At 38.8% G+C, this 20,696-nt stretch overlaps 2 protein-coding genes and 1 long non-coding RNA gene across 4 annotated transcripts in view; 1 reads left to right on the forward strand and 2 right to left on the reverse strand.

The window, feature by feature from the left end:
* Positions 1 to 7,855, reverse strand: part of ankrd12 (ankyrin repeat domain 12) — a 54,993-nt gene extending 47,138 nt beyond the window's left edge. The window contains exon 1 of one of the 2 annotated variants that reach the window (XM_038290841.1): positions 7,678 to 7,855. The gene's annotated coding sequence lies outside the window, so the exon portion shown is untranslated. The remainder of the gene's footprint in view (positions 1 to 7,677) is intronic. The other variant, XM_038290842.1, reaches the window with a different exon arrangement.
* A 123-nt stretch (positions 7,856 to 7,978) lies between these two features.
* Positions 7,979 to 17,259, forward strand: LOC119787186. Its single transcript, XR_005281300.1, has 2 exons — positions 7,979 to 11,320; positions 11,527 to 17,259. It is a non-coding gene; the product is annotated as an uncharacterized LOC119787186 (long non-coding RNA).
* On the reverse strand, positions 14,965 to 20,696 carry ndufv2 (NADH:ubiquinone oxidoreductase core subunit V2). The gene is made up of 8 exons (XM_038290845.1): positions 20,540 to 20,696; positions 19,912 to 19,974; positions 18,790 to 18,852; positions 18,249 to 18,365; positions 17,321 to 17,489; positions 16,890 to 16,999; positions 15,224 to 15,300; positions 14,965 to 15,150 (listed from the first exon to the last, which is right to left on the reverse strand). The coding sequence occupies exons 1-8, from the start codon at positions 20,579 to 20,581 to the stop codon at positions 15,057 to 15,059; spliced, it is 735 nt and encodes a 244-aa protein (XP_038146773.1). The 5' UTR covers positions 20,582 to 20,696; the 3' UTR covers positions 14,965 to 15,056.

Genomic DNA, 20,696 nt, shown 5'->3' on the forward strand with positions numbered 1-20,696 from the left:
TTTATAACCAAAACAGAAAATGAAGCAATTCCGTAGTTAAACAAATGTATACATCAAAAGACGCCATTTCTTAGCTTTAAATTACGAACTAAAAAAAAATGTATTTGTGAGCTGCTTGTAGTCAGCCGTGAAGATACAAGGCGGAGCCTCTTGTACCAGTTTAATGATAAATGTTGAATGTTACAGTCAACTACACCATGCACCTGGTTTTAATCCAAAGCTGACCTAAAAGTTCCCACTTCTAAAAGACTCAAAGTGCAGAGCAGAGGGAGTTCTCCACTGCTTTATGAACGGCTGAACCTCAACACTTCATCTGCCAGGCCCACTGCCGCTAGAGCTGATAGGTACAGAAAAATAAGCTGAATGTGTTTCAGATGATGAATGCTTAAGATGAATTTAGAAACAGGAGTGTAAACAGGAGGTTTTGAAATGTAAAAGCAATGCAGTCTTTAAGACATGCACAAAATGTTTAGATATCACATAAATTGTATTAAATGTGTGTCCCTTAATTAAAATATGTAGAAATGTATTTTCACTTGTATGAACTTAAGTACAAGACATGACTTATTGGTGCTCATCTATTTTTTTCTCATAAATGCCCAGCAGCCTTTTTTAACCGGTAAATAGTCTTAGACTAACTAGCTACCATTCATCCCACCCTTTAACCCCTGCTTACAAATACTGAAGTAGATCTACCCATTATATCAAATCACAATTATAATCAAAATATCAATATTTGGTAAGGTGATATATTAAATATATCATGTACTCGATGTCTGCTTGATAATAACATGTATTTGGCAAATTGTTGTAACAGCTGGACTGGAGGGAAAGGACTGGTTTGTATGAACCTGTTTCTTAAAAGGAAATAGTAAAAACCTTTTTATTATTTGAGAAACACATTCTCAAGTGAAGTACAACACAAGTAGATTTGCTTTACAACTAATAAGAATTAAAAAAAAGTGCTCTGATAGCTTAGAGAACCACAATATACAAAAATAAACTTTTGGCTGGATTCATAGTTTTTCAAGATGGAGTTTTCGTTAATTGCCATTTGTTCCGTTTCTTCATCTACCAGTACACTCATCTTAGAGAAAAACCCACACTCCTGTAAATATATGTTCAATGAAGTGGATAAACTGGTAAATCAACACAGGCAGAGACAACAATAATAAGACAATCTACGCTGTGTGCAGAGACAATCCTTTCACACAAATCCTTCCTCAATGCGTCTACATTTTCTACAAAGAATTAAATATGAAGGCTTTTTACTTGGCCAATATCTAAATGGTTGAGAAACTAAAACGCATTAAAGAAATTACATCCAAAGCAGCACAATAACTTACAATGACTTTGTTTTTTTAAATAATTACAACGCAAAATGTCAGATGTTCATATTACAGTGAAAAAACTAATGCAACCATTTTTGACATGACTTAATCATATTTAGTTACTTTAACACAATTGTTTTATGTCCTACCCTGCTAAAATGAAACAATTGTGTTAAAGTAACTAAATATGATTAGGTAAATGCCAAAAGTGATTGCATTATTTTTTCAGTGTACTATTAAAGTTCAGTGTTAATTTGATCCACCATTGTCCCCTTTTTAGCTTATAAAATGTGTAAATAGCAGTGTAGCATTCATTTAAATTATATAACTGGCTCGAAGATAATTGCTTGAAACAAAAATGCGGACTAAAGGGCTGGTTATCCTCCCGCAGCACTGTGTCGCAGTGAGCTTGTCGCAGGTATGACGCAGACATTTGCGCTATGTATGTTCCATGCCACAACACAAAAGGGGAAAATCACAAACTAGCTGTGGGTCTAGACACGGCCAAGGCGGTGAGGAAATGGGGGCAAGTTTTTTCGACAATGGAGGGACACAAGGGCAAAAAAGAACAGGGATCCAGGTGGGAAAAGGGTTCCAGCGTTCTCGCACACCTTTCTTCTAGCTGGTCCAAATTCACGAGTCGTTTTCCCCAATGGCGGTCATACAAACAAAACAAGCCGGTAGGGTACCACACACGAGACGCATAGTGTAGAGCTGATGTAGATTTGACCAATCAGACGCCTCCTGTCTGCGGTCACTTACAATTTGGCAGAGGTGCAGCAGTGTCTGGCTGAAGGGGGCTGGGACGTCTCTGCGTTCACAGCGACAGCTACGCAGACGACCTATTTTCAAAGTATAAATCAGCCTTTAGTATGTCCAAGAGATTCTTTTTGTTTTTAAGCCAATTTATTCAAGATGTAAATGTGTGTTTTACCTGAAAAACATCTCAAAACTTTATTGGTTCTGTTAGTAGAGTTGAGTATTTATATTTAAGGCTCGAAGTACACCAAGACTCAGATTTATTAGCAGAATCAAAAAGCATAAACGTAAACAAAACATCAGCTGATCGACTACTGGCCCCTTTCCCAATACTTTACTTTTAAAAAGACGATAACACCCTAAAGCCGCAGTGGACAGAATGTGGATCATCCACTATAACAGAACCCGTCTGCATTAAGGTCAATCTTTTGATAATGTATAATTAAAACAAAATTTCCTTTTGTACACACTCTGTGTATACAAAATGACAATAAAAATGTTGTCCAAGTCTGAAAGAGTACCTTGTTGTCACAAAAAAAAAAAAAAGCCATACTAACGACCCATTTCTGCCGAAAATGAAAGAAACTGCTGCAATGAAAGCTGCCTAGCAACATGACTTGGATTAAAATATCTCAAAGTGCAATCAGCGTGCCCGGATCTAAAGAAATTGAGGAACAACGCAATTTACAAAGTTATTGACATCATTCTGTCTAATAATAGTTAAAGGCACACTATGCAACATTTTTCAGTTAATTAATGTGTTCCATAACGTTATGGATGATTAAATGATTCATTTCAGGTTGAACAAAGGTATTCTCGGCCACCCTGGTGGTCTGTGGGGGAAATACTGCACTTGCAACTGCAGGAGCACCGACCCGCACCCACAGGCTCAGAAGTCTCGTGAGAGTCAGTCTTGCTTTACGGCGAGAACTGCTACACGCCCCCAGTTAAAAGCATTCTCGTTGCTAGCACAGTGGCAATCTTTGTGCAGTTATGCTACGTTCACGCAGCAAAAGCAGCAAAATCACATCTGCTGCTTCCTTTTTGCTGCTTGTACCAGTTAGTTCTGACGCGCGGCTGAAGCAGCTTTGCTGCTCTGGCTGCGCGGTGCAAAAGTGTGTCTGACGCGCATTGGGCGGAGCTTCACTATCCTTTCTCTGCCTTGCAGCTATATTTGCTGTGATCAGTGGGAATAAAGTAGTTTTAATATGTGTTTAAGTGAGAAACTACACCTGAAAACGTAATCAGTGCCGTCAGTTCATTCAGATTATTATCCTGCCTTCAATATTTTTTCTGTCGGAGCCGCTCAGACCCCCACATACCAGCGGGGCGCCGACAGTATGGATCCCTTCATCAGCAGAGGTTCACCGCGGCAGCTGGTAGGTGTTTTTCATCTAAATAATCCAAACTGCATATTCTGCCGGCAGATTTCTGCATTTTAAGTTAATTTAGGCGTCAATAAACTGTTTAAGAGGAGTGATCATCAGCGCTGTGTCTCTCTCCCTGCGTTAAACGCACCCGACGCGCTGCTTCAGCTGCTCAGACGTGCTGCGCCTGGTGCTCAAAACGCGCCGCTGGACCTTTTGCTGCGCCTTGACGCGCGTCAACCATTGACTTTGCATGTAAACTCGCTGCTTCTGTCGCGCCAGCTACGTCCAGTGTGAACGCAGCGTTAGTCATTCGCTGCTAAGCTCAAAACAACCGCGCCTGGCTTGACAGAGAAACCAGGAGAACAGCTGTGCATATTTACGACAGTGCACTTTTACTTTCGCCGTCTGGAGGGAGCCTCACTGGAAAATCAACACCGGTTGCATAATTATTCACAACCAGAGAAAGGCTGGAATATGGGGAATCTTTCCAGGAACGACCTGCTTACCAGAAAAGCTCCAGGAGTGCATTGACAACTCATCCAGGAGGTCAGAAAGTAACTCAGAGTAAACATTAAGGGCTGTAGACCTCAGTTGCCCCTTGTAACCTTGCTTGACCCAATTAAGTAATAGAAAATAATGGCCTAAAGCCCTCTAAGGTTGGAGGGCTTACCCCACGGAATGCGCCAACACATTGGATCATCCGTAGAGTGTCCACGCCCAGCTGCCGCTGTTGAACACAATCATTCTAGCCAATGAGAGTGGTTGCACCTGGCGCGCCGCGGAGTGTTCTTGAAAGCATCCCAGAGGCATGGTCAGAAGGACTCTTCCCTAAAATATGCAGCTGCTCTATATTTCAGACTTGAAGCAACAAGTCCTCGTCAATCTAGATTAGAGATGATAGTTCAGGCAGGAAATAGGTTGCCATAAGATGATACCAGAAATGAAGAAAAGCCCAGCCTGAAGGGTAAGGTGACCAGATAAAGAGCAGGCATGCGCCACTCCGTTTGTACTGGCCACTTTATTGTTCCATTTAAAGCCTGCATGTGTATACTACTATACTGCGCTGTGAAGAACTCCTAGGGTGATTCGAGTCCAACCGCTCCACTCTGAAATACTCCCGGTGGAATCGGGCGCTTGGCAGAATCAGTGGCGAGGACGATGACAAATGTTTTCAGTAGTATCCCGGGGTTAGGCTGCTTAGCTTTAAGACCTCTTGACTTGCTCAAATTTTGATCTGTCGCAGAAAAACTTAGAGCAGAGTGTATGGCCAATGGTTAATGCCAACAAACAACCCCTGTTCTGAATGATTCCAAAGAAATCACTAAACAAAATAAAAGATAAAAACATCTAGATTGGCCCTTATCATAATCTAGACAAAATTCATCTAAGAGTTTGTGGTATGACCTTAAAATTGCCGAAATTTAACCTACACTGGTTATTTCTGTGTGAAACTCAATTATTTTTGATGATTTCAAAAAAGTTAAAAAAACAATCCACTAGAATTTGCTTCCAAGTTTGAATATGTTTTGCTTCCCATCCAGGAAGCTTTTTCAATTTACATGTCAGAAATAGCGTTGAGTTTGAGGCTTTATAGAGTGGACCAAAAACAAAGCCTTGTTTTGGCTTAGAAAACATGCACATTTTTGATGAGGTAAATCATTAGTGTAACAAATCCCACACTCCTTTTCAAGCATAAACTTGAAAAGTAGGCCTGGGCAAAAAATTGATTCAATGATTTAATTAGAATTTTTTTGTGGCCGGCAAATTTGAAAAAATGAAAATATTTTTTTTGTATAGGGCCGCAATTTTGGCTCCCCAGAGCTTCTGTAGCAGGAGTTATACTCCCACTGGTGCAGGTCGACAAGCGAAATCATGGCGGTGAACGTGAGAAGTTACAAAGCTCGGCTAGAAGCCTAGACTGGAAGGTGATTAAAACAAACATACAAAAACATAAACTGGAAACGTTTGTGGAAGCTCGGGTAATTAGCAACACAGTTAGCATTAGCCATAAGGGTGGGACTTTTCTGATGGTAAAAACCATACTTTATGTGGCGATTTTCTCACCATGGAATGTTTTTATTATGAATATGCTGGATTACTTTTTATCTATGGACCCTTAAGGAGAAATGGAATATAAACAACCTAGGATTGGACTTGTAATATGGCTTCAGGAAAGCTTCAAAGGTAGGAAGTCAAAGCTTAATTTTAATTCTGATTTAATACGCTGCTATATCTTTATTAATTGTGCTTTGGTGCTCACTGTGTCCAAACACTGAACTTAGTTGTTGAATTGAGGAGAATCTAAGCTTTCAAGGATGTATAAACATGTCTGTATTGGTAAAAGTTTAACATGTGTTATTTTCAAGCGCGCTTCTGTACTTAATGTAGATATGCACAACGGAGCAGCAGCAATCAGGTGGATATTAAGAGGTTTTAATAAGTTAGGAGGGGGAAATCGGATATAGATCGTAATTCGAATTAAAAGCAAAAAAATCTGAAATTTCATGTTTAGGCCATATCGGCCAGCCCCGTTTGAAGGGGTCATATTAGAAATAAGACTTATAATAAAGATGACAGATGCATCAATCAGGCTTTCAGGAACATAAATACCGTTTTTTAAAGGCACAACTGCCCAGCAGAGATTTTCTCTGTAAGGACTTTAACCAATATGAACATATTCAATTAAATCAAATGGAATGAACTTTAAAATTTGTGCTTATGGCCTCGGGATACATTAAGTTGTTTTGAGCCTAAAAGGGAAAAAAATGCAAAAAAAGGAAATGCATGATTGGCATTTAAGCTTAAAAGCATAAGTCACTGACCTCTATCTGAATTTTACTAACGAAAAAAGGGTGTTTCTTGATGCATTTACAAACCAAAAAGGAGGGAGTTTCCAGGCTTATTTTTGACGCTTTTAGCAAATGCTGGGGTATAAACCTATATTCAATTTATCAACCATTATAGGAAAAAAATTAAACCCAGCGATTGAACGGCGTACCGACTACAGTCGAAATCAAGCTCTTGTATTTCTAAGACAATGAAAAGAACAAATGCCCTCATTCATGCAGCTACATCTGCAGTCATCTTTGTAAAAGCCTCCTCTGGTTTACACAAGACCTTATAGTAGATGTTAATGTTCATTTTGACAGTACTAAAAAGGAAAAAAAAAATACATTTACCTCCCATTTGTCACATTAGACTGCAAGTTTTATCTAAATTTTGAGGTATATATCCATATTAATATGTGAAAGTGAAATCTGAAAGCTTTATGAAATACTAATTCACACAGATGTTTTTCATCTATTCACTTTCCTTTATAGCTTTATGTCTACAATCGGATTGATCGTTGCCTAGCCAGTCCTCTAAAAGAAAAAAAGAAAACAGACAGCTTTTGTATGAGGCAAACACACCCCCAAGATGACAGAGTCGCCAGCTCTAGGAGGATCAGGCTCCTAATTACTTCAACTAAGCAAGTTCCCTGTGTGTATCAACAAATCCTATTCCCTATTACACCAGACCTGATGGTGATTATCTCCAAAAAAAGGGGAATTTAGTAAATAAACGGCGGCAAGATCACTGCAGACACCAACACCCATTTCAGGGTTTATGCTGCTCTGCTTTCTTTTAACCCACTGAAACCTGTTACCAAGAAATTCTCCAAAAATAAACCTTTTCTTTTGTTTACATGCAACGGATAATTATAGAATTTAACCTGTAGCCGTTCATATATGAATATTAAGACGATTGCTGCTCTCTGACAACCTAAGCGTGGTCTTGTAATGTTTTAAAAGGCAATAATGAACATAGAAAACATAGCATGCTGGAGACAAAAGCCCACTGCAGCCCGTTTTGCTGCCCTCACAGCGTTCCCCCTCCCCAGCCTTTCCAGCCCGTCACTGCCTCGCTGACTGACTGCCTCTGAAAGCAGCTGCTACGCTCCGACATTTTCCTACCTGCTCCCTGAACCCTCGCTTTCAAGCAGTCCGCCACGACAGAAAAGAAAGACACTAAAGTAACTCGGTCTAGATGTCATAAACTACTCAATGTGTGTAAGGCACGTGGCGCACAACTATACAGAGCCCACGCAAACACTTAAACGTTCATTTTCGCACGCAGTTTACGTCAAGTTAGCTCGCTGTAATGTAGCCAAACGGCTAACTGGGATTTCTACTCAACATTGATCCAAAAAAACTATCAGGAAACTGCCTCGCGCTTACCTTCGACCCGGATCAGACGTTTCTACCGACTCATCCACGTCCCGCTATAACTTAAAACTACGTAATATTAACAGTTATTTTCTAAATATTGTAGCGTTAACTGTAGCCTACGGCTGTGTGACGTTCATCGCTGCCTTTGAAAACATCGCAGCCGTTCGTCTGTCGTCCGCTCCCGAGAAAAGCCTAGCAAAACACGCAGGGGGCGCCACGATTGGACGAGACGAGTCACGTGACCCACCCCCCGAGTCCCTACTGAGTTTATAAGACCTCCGTCTGCTGGAAAGAGCCTGGCTGGGTATGTGTCAAACGTTTTTTTTTTAGGTGGTATTTTGTCGAAGCTGTGAGTAAGTCTCACTTTTTATAACTTTTAGTGTTCTTTGTTCGTTAGCGTTTTGCGAATTAGCGGAATGTTAAACGAATACACATTTTCCCCCCCCTTTTTAATCGGGCGAATTCGTATCGAAGAGAGGGAGACAACGACAGGAATGGCCGCTTGACGTCATCTTTTCCGCTGCTGTGCCGCTATCAGTAGGAACTTTCTCGAAAGATGGCTGCTTAGGTTACACAATAGATATATTTAATAATGTTACAGCCGGATGCTTTTACTTTGGGCCCAGCGCCAACGACTGTGTGGTGCTGTTCTCGTTTAATGCCCGCCATTTCTTTGTGTGAATGAGTCAGCTTTGAACTGGTTGCGCAGTGGCATTTGCATCAGGGCGGACTCAGTGCGCATGCGTCGCAGGGCATAATGTTGCAGATCAGTCTAGAGCAGAGAGGTGGGGGAGGGGGACATACTGAGCAGGAAATAAGCCACCAGGGTATTAATGTAGAGCTAAGAAAGCAGTGACAAAAGTAGTATTACATACTAACACACACTCGTGTTAACATTTTAATTAACAGTAATACCAAAATAATCATATTTAAAGTAGTTCAGTAGACCGCATAGGGATAAATACAAAAATATAAACATTTCTAGTGATCATTTGCAACAATTGAAAAGCCAGAGGTTTATTACACCTGTTACCATGCATCCAAAAGGCTGCATGGTTAGAAATGACTACAATTAGCCCACATTCATTCATAAATTCAGCCAAATTGGCATTTATGTACAATAAAACCCAGAATTTTCTCACTCCTACTTCCATCCCCAAGAGAACAACCAAAAGGCTGCATCAATGAAATCAAACCAGTTTCAACAACATATTATGTGAATGTTGGAAAAAAAAAAAGAGTAGGGAAGTTTATGATTAGGCTTATTTTTACTAATTTTTGAATATTTTACAGTGGAATCTGCTTATAATGGTCACGTTCGTCCAGAGGCAATTTTAACACTATAAGCGGTTGATTACTATATGGGAATTTACAGTTATTTCACTTATTTTTATGCAGAATATCATCTAAATGCCATTTGTCTGGTTTTTCAATGAGCAAAATGAAATGAAATGGATAGCTTCCGCATCTACTGAATTTTATTACAGTACCATGTAAGTTTAATTACAGTGTTCTGCGCAGATATAACTCTGGTAGCTTGGTGCAGCTGGTGCATTTTTTTTTACAAGTCTGAAGTTTGAAACAAACATACAACAACAAAATAGAAGATAACTGCATAGGCTACAAAAAATTAAAGCTAGCTTACCCCTGTTTTGTGTTGCGGATCTGCTGCACCGCATTAAGAAATCACTTCACATATTTATTTATGGTTCCCTGGATCAGAGTGTTGTCCAACACCGAGTTCACTTCTTTTTCAAAACGATCTTAAAGGTCAAAGTTTTGGAAACCAACATGCAGGAGACCAGTCTTTAAAATGCAAACTGCATTCCTCAGCTCTGGAAGGGAATACAGTCTCCTCTTCTTCATCGTTCATTTCCGGTCATGACTCGCAAGCTAGTTCTACTTGTCCGGTTGTCAACTTTTTATGTGAGCTAGCTAGGCAGAAGCAGACGCCCAGAAAGGAATCTTGGGAGTAAAAAAATAAAATAACTAGGCTACACGTAATTTTTAAAATTATTTTGGCACGTTTACATTCATAAAATAGCCAAGAATGACACTATAAGTGCATTTCTTGATTACTATAAACGAATAATTTAAACAGCATTTGTATAGAAATGATTCTGTCCCAAGCCTTTTGAACACTATAAGCGGTTCATTACATTATCCGTGACCACTATTAGCGGATTCCACTGTATCACCAAACCTTTTTGTATGCTCTTTGACAAAGCTCTGAATTCTATGAGTAAGTTATACATGTTTTATGTTGTAAGGGTGTAAAAGAAAAACTAAACTGTCTGCCTCTAGTCTTAAGATCCCCTCAGATTTGCTGTTTGTTGGCTACAAATGTGCTCATATAAGCATTATTAATAACCTAACTGGATTCGGACGAAATTTGGTATAACATGACAGAAATCTAGTGTTTTGTTTTTTTATTTACAAAGTTTGACCCTTCGAAATTCTGAATGCTGGAGTGTTGTGTTATGCATCTCCAGTGTGCGAGTTGACATGGGGTGCTTTGCTTTAAGTAGTTTAAATTACGTATGTTTATCTTCATCTATTCTTCATCTATTCTTTTTTTTTACTGAAAATATACATAAATAGAAGAGAAATAAAAGCAGGCTTTCTGGGTGCAGTGTGGTGGAAAAGTGGGTGTGAACCTGTAAACAAGGGACACCTGCTAACTCCTCCTCAGATGACGAAAAGAAGAGTGCATACATAGAGCATGACCAGCAGCTATTGCAGTTTTCTCTATATTTTATCTTGAAAACACCAACAAAAACATGGTAATCTAGTGAGTGCGTGTACCCATGTCTATGGGTGTATCAACCGAAAAGGAAGAAAAAACAGCATCTCATTTTATCGCTTCCCTAAAGACCCGGGAAGGCAAGTGAGATGGGTGGCTGCTGTGAAGAGACAGAGCTAGCAACCAACTACAACTAGCACAATTTGTAGCGATCACCTCTTAAACGGTGAGGTATTCTGCTCAATTATTTTGGAAGGGATTTTTTTTTCATTTAGAGAGGTGTGGAAATTCCGTCCGATGTTAGTTAAAAAATGGAAAGATTAATCGTTTACCAAGTGTGCAGGGTTTCCCCCAGTGTATTATAGTTCGCCAGCCTTTCCTAAAAAGTAAACTTAAATATTTGTGAAATAATTGCACAGGTTATGGTAGGTAAGGTCTGAAGGTGAAGGGATATCTGGCATTTGGTAGTCTTGTATCATCAGAAACAATCTAGCAGGGAAATTCTAAGGATCCTGGACCACAACAAGAGAACTTTTCGCAACATAGCACTGTATTAATTCCCCATCTGAATGTCAAACATATGTAGGCAATGTTTGGTTGGGAGATTCGCAAATCATTTTGAATAACATCAGTCTAGTAAATGTCTCGCTATATTATTGCGATGCACGTAGGTGATTTTATGCCATGGCGCAAACAGACAGCAGTCATGTGATTGCACATTATCTGACACAACGTCACATAATCGCTCACTGGTTTCATACTTTACAAACGTAAGCCAAGAAGCAAAAATGCCACACAAAAAAACACTGTTTAGGCGGCTTTGGACATGATCCTGAACCAAGTCGAGTCTTGCAACTCGGGTGGGGAAGACAGACCTTCAGATGAGTTCAGACTTTGACATTTCTTCTGGTGAGCATTCCTAAACATCCAATTTTTAGTTGCTGATTATGGTAGTTATGTTTTAGGAAAACATAAAAAAAATATATCCTGAACAAATACAGAAGTGGCAAACTTGAGATATTTAGGAATTATAATTCAAATCATAACTTTTGTCTAAATTTGTAAATTTTCATTGCTCATATCATTCGGATATTTCATGACTCATTTCAATACAGGTGAAGAGACCTCACCACCACTTGAAAAGAGAGGTCAATTGGTGACACACATCAGGCCAACAGAGGGGGAAGATGGCAGTGTGGGCCCGGAAGAAGAGATCGGGAAGCTTCTCCTTCAAAGTAAATAAAAATGTACGCCACAGAAGATGGAGAGCAAACAGCTTTAGTCAGAAGACCTACAGAGCTTCCGCTGCTTCATCACCCTTCGCTCCACACTGGAGGACAGTTGGTTCAGGATTCATGACATAGCAGCGTTAAATGCCCACGCGCTCCATAAGGCATGCACAGGGGTGCAGGAGAAACGGGTGGACTTCCTAGTGGGAAAAGGGCGTTTCGCCTGGTGAACCTTTGGTGCAGCAATTCACGCCACCATGCGCTATGTTGATTGTTACAAGCATACATGTGGTAAATGTAGGGAGGAGCTGGTAAAATGCCAAGCATGCTCAGATGATGTAGTGTTGAAGGACAGGTCCAACCCATGAACAATGACATGTCACCATCTTGGTGATATATACATTAAAGATAACTGTATTTGAACACCCTGCTCTTTTGCAAGTTCTCCCACTTTGAAATCAAGGAGGGGTCTGAAATTGTCATCGTAGGTGCAACTCCACTGTAAGAGACATAATCTAAAAGAAAACATCCAGAAATCAAAATGTATGATTTGTCAACTATTTATATGATACAGCTGAAAATAACTATTAGAACACATGAGAAAATCAATGTTAATATTTGGTACAGTAGCCTTTATTATTAATGACTGAAGTCGAACGTATCCTGTAGTTTTTCACCAGGTTTGCACACAGTGCCGGAGGGATTTTGGCCCACTCCTCCACACAGATCTTCTCTGGATCAGTCAGGTTTCTGGGCTTTTGCTGATAAACACAGTTTGAGCTCCATCCAAAGACTCTATTGGGTTTAGACTGGCTAGGCCACATCAGAACCTTGATATGCTTCTTACAGAGCCACTTGTTGGTTATCCTGGTTGTGTGCTTTGGGTCATTGTCATGTTGGGAGACCCAGCCTCGACCCATATTCAATGCTCTGAGGGAAGGAGGTTGTTTCCCAAAATCTTTCAATACATGGGCCCGGTCATCCTCTCCATAATACAATGCAGTAAACATGTCCCATATGCAGAAAAATGCCCCTAAAGCACTACCACCCCCATGCTTCATAGTAGGGATTTTGTTCTTGGGATGGTACTCATCATTCTTCTTCCTCCAACCAAAAAGTTCTATTTTGGTCTCATCTGACCAGATGACTTTCTCTCATGATTTCTCTGAATCATCCAAAAGGTCATTGGCAAACTTAAGACAGGCATTGACGTGTGTTGGTTTAAGCTTGAAAACCTTCAGTGCCACGCATGATTTCAAACCATGATGTCTTAGTGTATCACCAACAGTAACCTTGGAAACCGTGGTCCAAGCTCTTTACACATCATTGACCAGTTTCTCTTGTGTAGTTCTGTGCTGTTTTCCTACCTTTCTTATGATCAATGAGACTCCACGAGGTGAGATCTTGCATGGAGCCCCAATCCAAGGGAGATTGACTAATATTTAGCTTCTTCCATTTTCTAATGATTGGTCAAACAGTGGACCTTTATTCACCAAGCTACTTGGCAATTTCCCCATAGCCCCTTCCAGCCTTGTCGAGGTGTACAATTTTATCTCTAGTGTCTTTGGACAGCTCTTTGGTCTTGACCATGTTAGTAGTTTGATTCTCACTGATTGAATGGGGTGAACAGGTGTCTTTTTTCAGCAAACGACCTCAAACAGGTGCATCTAATTAAGGATAATAAATGTAGTGGAGGTGGAAATTGGGAAGGCAGACTAATAGGTCTTTGAGGGTCAGAATTCTAGCTGATAGGCAAGTGTTCAAATACTTATTTGCAGCTGTATCATAAAAATAGATAAAAAAAAAAAACCATACATTGTGAATTCTGGAATTTTATAGTGGACATGCACCTACAATGACAATTTCAGACCCCTCCATGATTTCTGAGTAGGAGAACTTGCAAAATAGCAGGGTGTTCAAATACTTATTTTCCTCACTGTATCTGTAGTCTTATTGCACTAAATATACTGCAAAGGCTGGTGTATTTGCATTTTTCTTAGTCATTTCAAAAAATGACATGTTTGAATCTTGCGCTTCAACAATAAATCTATGCAAGGAATTGTGTAAAAAGTGTTTAATTTTTACTACGCAAAGATTTATTTTTTTTTTTCAGTTGTGCTCACTGTAAATATCATTGCTCATACTCTGCTAAACTGGTTATGCCTGAATGTGCATTTCTGAAAAAGGGTAACTTAATTTCATCAACCTGTCATTTGCAGAACCATGGTGTCCTTCACACCAGAGTTACGATATTAGCTCAAAGCTAATCTGGCGGCACTCTGGGAGTGGACGGTAGAAAAGCCAAATGGCTAAACACAATTTATGTTCTTTATTTTAAAGGATATTACAGGGAAATACTGCATTTAAGGTAATGGTTATATTCCAGTAATTATTTGGAATTAGGCATACAAGCAGACAAATATGTTTGCCAATGAATTTTGCATTGTTCAAAAGTTAAGTTTGAGCTGGTTCTAAAGAACTGGATTCATACATAAAGGTGTGCTGGCATGCTAAAACACAACAAAACAAATTGTGGATTTTTTCTCTTGTGTGGAATGCATAGTGATTGCTTGCAGTTATAAGGACTTGCTGCTTTTATGAGGATTGTTTCTTCAAGCATCTTCTCCTAGATCCAGACCAGAGTATCACTGATATCCTACAAAGTCAGAAGTTCAACAAGTTGGAGTCTCTGACTTAAATGTGATGTCTCAGATACGTTCTGCTGGAGTTAGGCGAGGTTAGAGGCCTGGAAATGGTTCCAGATCCTTCCTGCCAAGGAAACCCACAAATTCTGCTGCTCAGAGAATGGTAGTGATGGGCGGTAATAGGCATCAGGCCTCCCTTAAAGAAATCTGTTTCCTGGTTTGATCAAGGAAATTCATATCAGTGGCTCTCCCAGAGGCACAGAAACCTTTCTGGTGACAGTGCATGGTGATGTTCCATCATCCTGGTGGAGCTTGGCTGCCTGGGCACCAGTTTTATGGTCCAGGTATCCCCTCATGCAACCATGGTAAACTGATTAATCTTATTTGCTTAATTCCTTTTATCTACATTCAAATAATGTTGAGGCTTGTTGCTGGATATCTATTTTTCATTAACTTGGTGCAGTAATCTTCCTTCAAAAATAAAACTACTCAATTAGTATTTATACAACTTAAGGAAAAAGAAAATCAATGAAATAAATAGGTAATCTTGATTTAGGGTGTAGGTTAATGTATTAGAATGCCAGAACAATTTGGAAAAATTGCCCTAAATATAAAGTATTGAGTGTTTGAAGACAAAAGCTTGTAATGAGTAAATGTAGGAAACACACTTGCAACTAAACAACAGGTAAATGAACATTTTATTTACACAATATGTTTTGATTTCAATAACAGCAACCTTCTTAGTACCACGTATAAGAGGCACAGAAATATTTACAGGTCTGGTCTCACACCGAATCCTGGTCCTGTAGGAGGTTCTGTCAGAGAAGTCAATCCACCTGCTGGCTCACAAGAGAAACGGCCACTCCTACAAGATAAACAAATTATTATTAGAAGATTAGAAAGTGGAAATTTCTTGATTGGGTGTTTGTTGTTTATACCTAGGCCCAGGTGGTGGGACTCGTCCTGCCTTCAGTTCATCAATAATATGCTCAATATCCTTTGGTGTGAGGTCCTCCTGAGGGGGAGAAATAAGCATCAATCCGTTAGACACTGCAGTTGTCAATGTTGTTACTGTAGGGAAAAATAAGGCTATCCATGTCATCTCTATAGATGTATCCCTAACCTTGTGTGAACCCCTAGATGTTGCTGCTCATGGGTTTGCTAAAGGTCGGGTTCAATAGGACTCAAACCAAGAAACTAAGGAAAGAGAGCTAATGTTTCTGCAAAAAAAACAAAACTAAGAAAAGTAATTGGTGTATTTTCAAAAATAAAGTAAAACAATGCATGCTGATGTTAAAATACAGGAGAGCCATGGCCTAGTGGTTAAAAGGCAGGGTGTTTGGGTTCAGGAGAGGCAGCAAGATCCCAGTTTATAAGTCTGCAACCATCAGTCTCCTAGCATAAGCGTAAATCTGATCCAATGCTGCTGTTAGCTGCCCACTGCATCCTTAGGATCACTGTAATGTACAACTAGATAGGACTAATTACTGTAATAAAAAGCATTAGATAAAACAAGAGCCATATCAAAATCTATTTTTCTTCTGTTAGTCTAAAACAGCTAAATAGAAATATTACATTCTTTATCAACAAAACCTTAAAAAAAAAAAAGATTATCTAGTGGAAAACCTGCACATTACTTCCCGATCTCGAATAGAAATAGGATGTTTGCTTCACATTTTAAGCTCTTATACTTTTTTGCTTTAAAATGTTTTCTGTATAACAGGAAAGCTGAAGCTGCTTTTAAAGTTCACTAATTTTTATGAAACTGACAAAGAAATATGTATAAACATCTTTTCTGAACTGGACATCAAACAAAATCAAATACTTTCAGCATTCCGTATCTGAGAAGGTGAGGGAATCTCATTTTTTTGTTAAGTTTATGACACATTCACAACGGAGTAGAGAACATTATGCAGATGAATTGTTCAATTTAGCAGAATGAAGATAATTATTATGAGATGAAGCCAAAAAATAAAAAAAACAGGTTTGAGCAAAAACTGCTATCCTAGTAGCCTACTGCTCCAATGCAGGAAGCATTTTAATCTAAAAAGGACATTGAAACCTGTCTGCTTTACAGTTCTATTGGATGTATAAAAACGTACAGTAAATCTTTATCAAAAAGGTAACATTTTAAAACTCTAGTCTAAATACTGGCTTACCTAATCCTATTACCTAGAAATTTCATTTAAGAGCACAAGTTGCTCACTAACATCCCAGAACGACCACTGCTTATGTTATTAATAAGATCTCTTAACTTTTGTAATCACATTTCAGCAGTTTTACAACAACCTTCAGTGTTTTTCAGTTTTTTTTCTCCTTAAACTGTGGTTTATTTTAGCTAAGCGTTCAATTACTAATTTCCCCCCAGTGGATATAACGGCACAATTATTCAGAAAACATGTTGTTAATGTCACATCTGCCTTAAGAAGCGAAACTATTTCTTGTTGATTGCGTGTGGACTGCAGCGCAGCTGAAACAGCGCTGGTAGCTGCACTCACTGCAGGCATTCCTTACAAACGTATTTCTGCTTTTAATCTAATTCTGTTAATGTAGTTAAGAGTGTGCAGCAAGGAGGCCATCTGCGCAGAGTGGCCCAGCACTCACATAATAGTTGTCATTTATCTGAACCATTGGGGCATTCACGCAGGCGCCCAGGCATTCCACTTCTATCAGAGTGAACATCTTGTCTGGAGTGGTTTCTCCAGCCTTAATACCTGTTGAGAAAACATAAGGTGGGTAGAAATTAAAAGGGAAAATAAATTATGCAGATTATGAAAGCATGTAATATCTACTTGACTGTAAGTAAAGGAAAAGAAAAACTAGCATCATCTTCTAAATGTAAGGCTGAACTTTGGTTTCCTGTTTTGTTTCTTGTAATCTTGTTTGTTGCCACTACTTGTTGAATACCATTTAGATTTACATGTTTGTAAAAACCTTAATCTTGTTTATAAATTATTAAAACTGAGAGTCTGTAGTCTTTTGAGTTTTCATGTCTTTATTTGTTTTGTTCTTAAGTTGAAAAAGTCCTCCCTTACCCAGCTTGGTTTGGATGGTCTCCAGAATGCTGTCAGAGTTGCAAAGCATGCAGGGGGTTGTTGTGCAGATCTGAATGAAGTATTTTCCCACAGGCTGACGGAGGAACATGGTATAAAATGTTGCCACTTCATACACTCGCATCGGCGCCACCCCCAGCACCTCAGCAACCTGAACAAAAACAATTAGCTGCATTCAGAGGGTGCACTGTTCAAGTTAAAACACCCATAAAATGTGAATAAACTAATTTGAACAGCTTATTAGAATAAAAATCAACAGCAATAAAAAAGCTTTAGAAATCCGGTACGACTTGGTCATTATCCAGACTTTGGGCAAAAAAATTAATTATTAAGTATCTGGATTTTAGCTGTGAAAGTGAAGGCATTGCTAAAAATGTCTAAAGCTTTGAACTTTTTTTTCCATTAAAAAATATATTTACAAAACATTTTAATAAGGTAATGGACAAAAGAACAAAAATTTGTCTAAATGAGAGAGGAAATAATTCATAACCCCCCCCCCCCACACACACACACACACACACACACACACAAACACACTTAAGCAGAAAACCTTCTCTAGTAGCCTTTAGCTTTGATTAAATTCTGTATTTTTGTGCGTTTTAAATTGTAAAGTGATGTCATTTTCAGAATTCAGAAAATATTCTTTAATCTGACATATCTTTAGAAATCTAGCTATTTTTAATATATTTTGACACAAAATAAAAATGCTCTGTTGCTTTAAGTTTAAATCAGCGGTTTTAATTAGTTTTGTTGTCGAAGGCGATTTGTATATTAGCCAAATGTGGTTCAGGGGTCTACCTCTGATGGGATCAATCTTATTTCTGCTAATTCTGCCATAACAGAGACACAATCAGCTGCCAAGATGTTATTAGAGAGCAGAGCATAAGAGGCTTTGGGGAAATGACTGTGCCTTGTTCATTGCAGAGATGGGGAGCCATCCATGCTGCCTTTGGGCCAAATCCAAGACCGGGATGGTGGCTGCTTGCTTGTGTCCTTCGGGATACATTGAAAGGATTGCCTCAATCCTCTACGAGTGAACAAAAAAAAAAAAAAAAAAAAGAAAGAAAGAAGACAGCTCTTTAATAAAAGTGGGTTTAATCTAACAAATTCCAAAGGTTTTAAAAATGCAATGAATTCCAACTACATTGACATTTTCAGTGCTAAAAAGCCTCATATGAATTATCCTAAGAAGAATTATTGAACACCTAGCAGCTCTGTTAAAAAAATAAAAGTTAAAACAAAAAAAGCATTACTGTTCATTGTTAAATCAGTAAAGCTAAGAAAAGCAAATATGAAAGGTCTGAACATTTATTTACAGGAGCTTTAAAAAAACACAACAAAAACATATATAAAACCCCTTGGGGTAAAGATCAGACTTGCTCTGCCAAACAAAACTAAACCACATCAGTGCACCTGTCAGCTGTCCCGCTGAACAGAGAAGCCAGCCATACCTTTTTGTTCTCCGCTGTGAACTCGAAAGGAGTGTCAGCATTGTTGTCAGGCGTATCTCTATGCTGAAGGAATAAAAAATACTAAGTTACAAAGAGTTCAAAACACAATAACTGTTAGTTTTTAAGTGACAATATTAAGTGTTCATTATCCATCACATAATTAAGCTGATATCAGTTATTTTTTGTACAAAACATGGCTGGTTGGTTTATAAAAGATTAACCAGGAAGGCGCCATAAAAACACAGAGAGGAAACAGGTGTTTTTCTTTAATGGCAGAGAGGACCCGTAACAACTATTATTTCTGCTTCTGCACACACTGCCCCCTTGTGAGCAGCAAATGGCCTTTGTGAAACCTTTTATTGAAGGGAAGTGTCTTTTAAAATTAAACGTTACCCTAACCACTTGAAATTAGTTGTTTAAAGCATTTCTCAGCTTTTATTACTGTCGAACACTGAATACAGGAACAACTTTAACGAATCTAACAATAAACCGATTATAAGCTCTTTATACACTCAGAAAAGAAGAGGAAATGACTTTCTGGCAGGTGATCCGATTTCAAACCCCATCCATCCAGCTGTTTGTTTGTTTTTTTTAATCCAAGTAGTTGTCAGATTTCTCTTAGCAGAAGAAATAAGCAGCCATATTAAGAAATGCTTGAGTGCCAGTCAATAATGTTTACTGCTTGGAAAAATAAGGAGCAAATGGAAAGATGAGTACTTCTTGGAGGATTTTAGTAAAACTGTGGTGCGGCGTAAAGCAGGTGTTATCATTTGTTACAGCTTTCACTTTTGAAAGTAGTACTGCTCATTTAATATTGGAAGTATTGAGGGATGAAATAGAGCACACTATTATGTAATGTACAGAATGTACACACATTGCAGCTGCCAGAGAAATGTCTATTACCATCACCGAGAACCAAGGAATTAGAAAAAAAAGAAAATGAGAATATGTCATAACAGTCTTCTTGAATACACAAGGATCAGATCCACAATGACTAGAAATGTGATTAAGTTGATTACTTTAGCAGTTTAATTGGTGTTCATCTCTATAATCCATGAGAACCTATAAATTAAATGATATTCTAAATCAGTCTTTGCATGTTGATGTGGGACGTAAACTGACCACAAAGATTCCTCCAGCTCCAGCTCTTGCAGCAGACCGATGCAGACCCCTGATCTGCCTGGCCTGCAATACAGATGAAAAAAAGTAAATCATAAGTTACATATAACAGTGAAATTAACATACACACACACACACATGTATATATCATATATTGTCTAATTGTGCTAAACGAGTTAGTGGCCTTTTATGCATCTCTGTAGAAAGCAAACATTTTAATCTACAAAGACACGATGACTCTGAATACTTTGATAAATATACATATATATGCTAATACTTTGCTAAATCAACACAGCGGCTTATTTCAAGACTAAAAACTCCCGTTTAGCTGCTATTATTATGATTAGATGTCAGTATTTGTTTTTATATGGAGTCTACCTACAATTCCTTGCATTTGAAGTAAAATAGGCTTTATTCGGTCTTTTTTGTCAAGTTATCACCTTTTAAATAATAACTGACATGTTGAAGCTAAGCTATCTGCTACTGTTACCAAACACTCCTTAGCCTAGCCTAGCCTAGCTTAGCGGCCCATGCTAGGTGTCCTTGTAAAGAGTCACTGCTCTTCCACTCCTATCTACCTGACCTAAGGTTCCTGACTGAGACTGTCAGCATGCAAACAGTATCAACGTACCCCCTGCGAAACAGTAGCTCGGAGAGCAGAAGATAAAAACATCCTGGAGCCTCAGGTTCGTGTTAGCAGCAGAAGGACGTGAGTGAGGACGCAGTGGAGGAGATCAACGCCGACGCTCGATTGGCTGGGTCTGTGACGTCAGATGGAGACGCTGCAC

Source organism: Cyprinodon tularosa, unplaced genomic scaffold, assembly GCF_016077235.1.
Source record: "Cyprinodon tularosa strain WSP-4 unplaced genomic scaffold, ASM1607723v1 ctg29, whole genome shotgun sequence".
Lineage (NCBI taxonomy): Eukaryota > Metazoa > Chordata > Actinopteri > Cyprinodontiformes > Cyprinodontidae > Cyprinodon > Cyprinodon tularosa.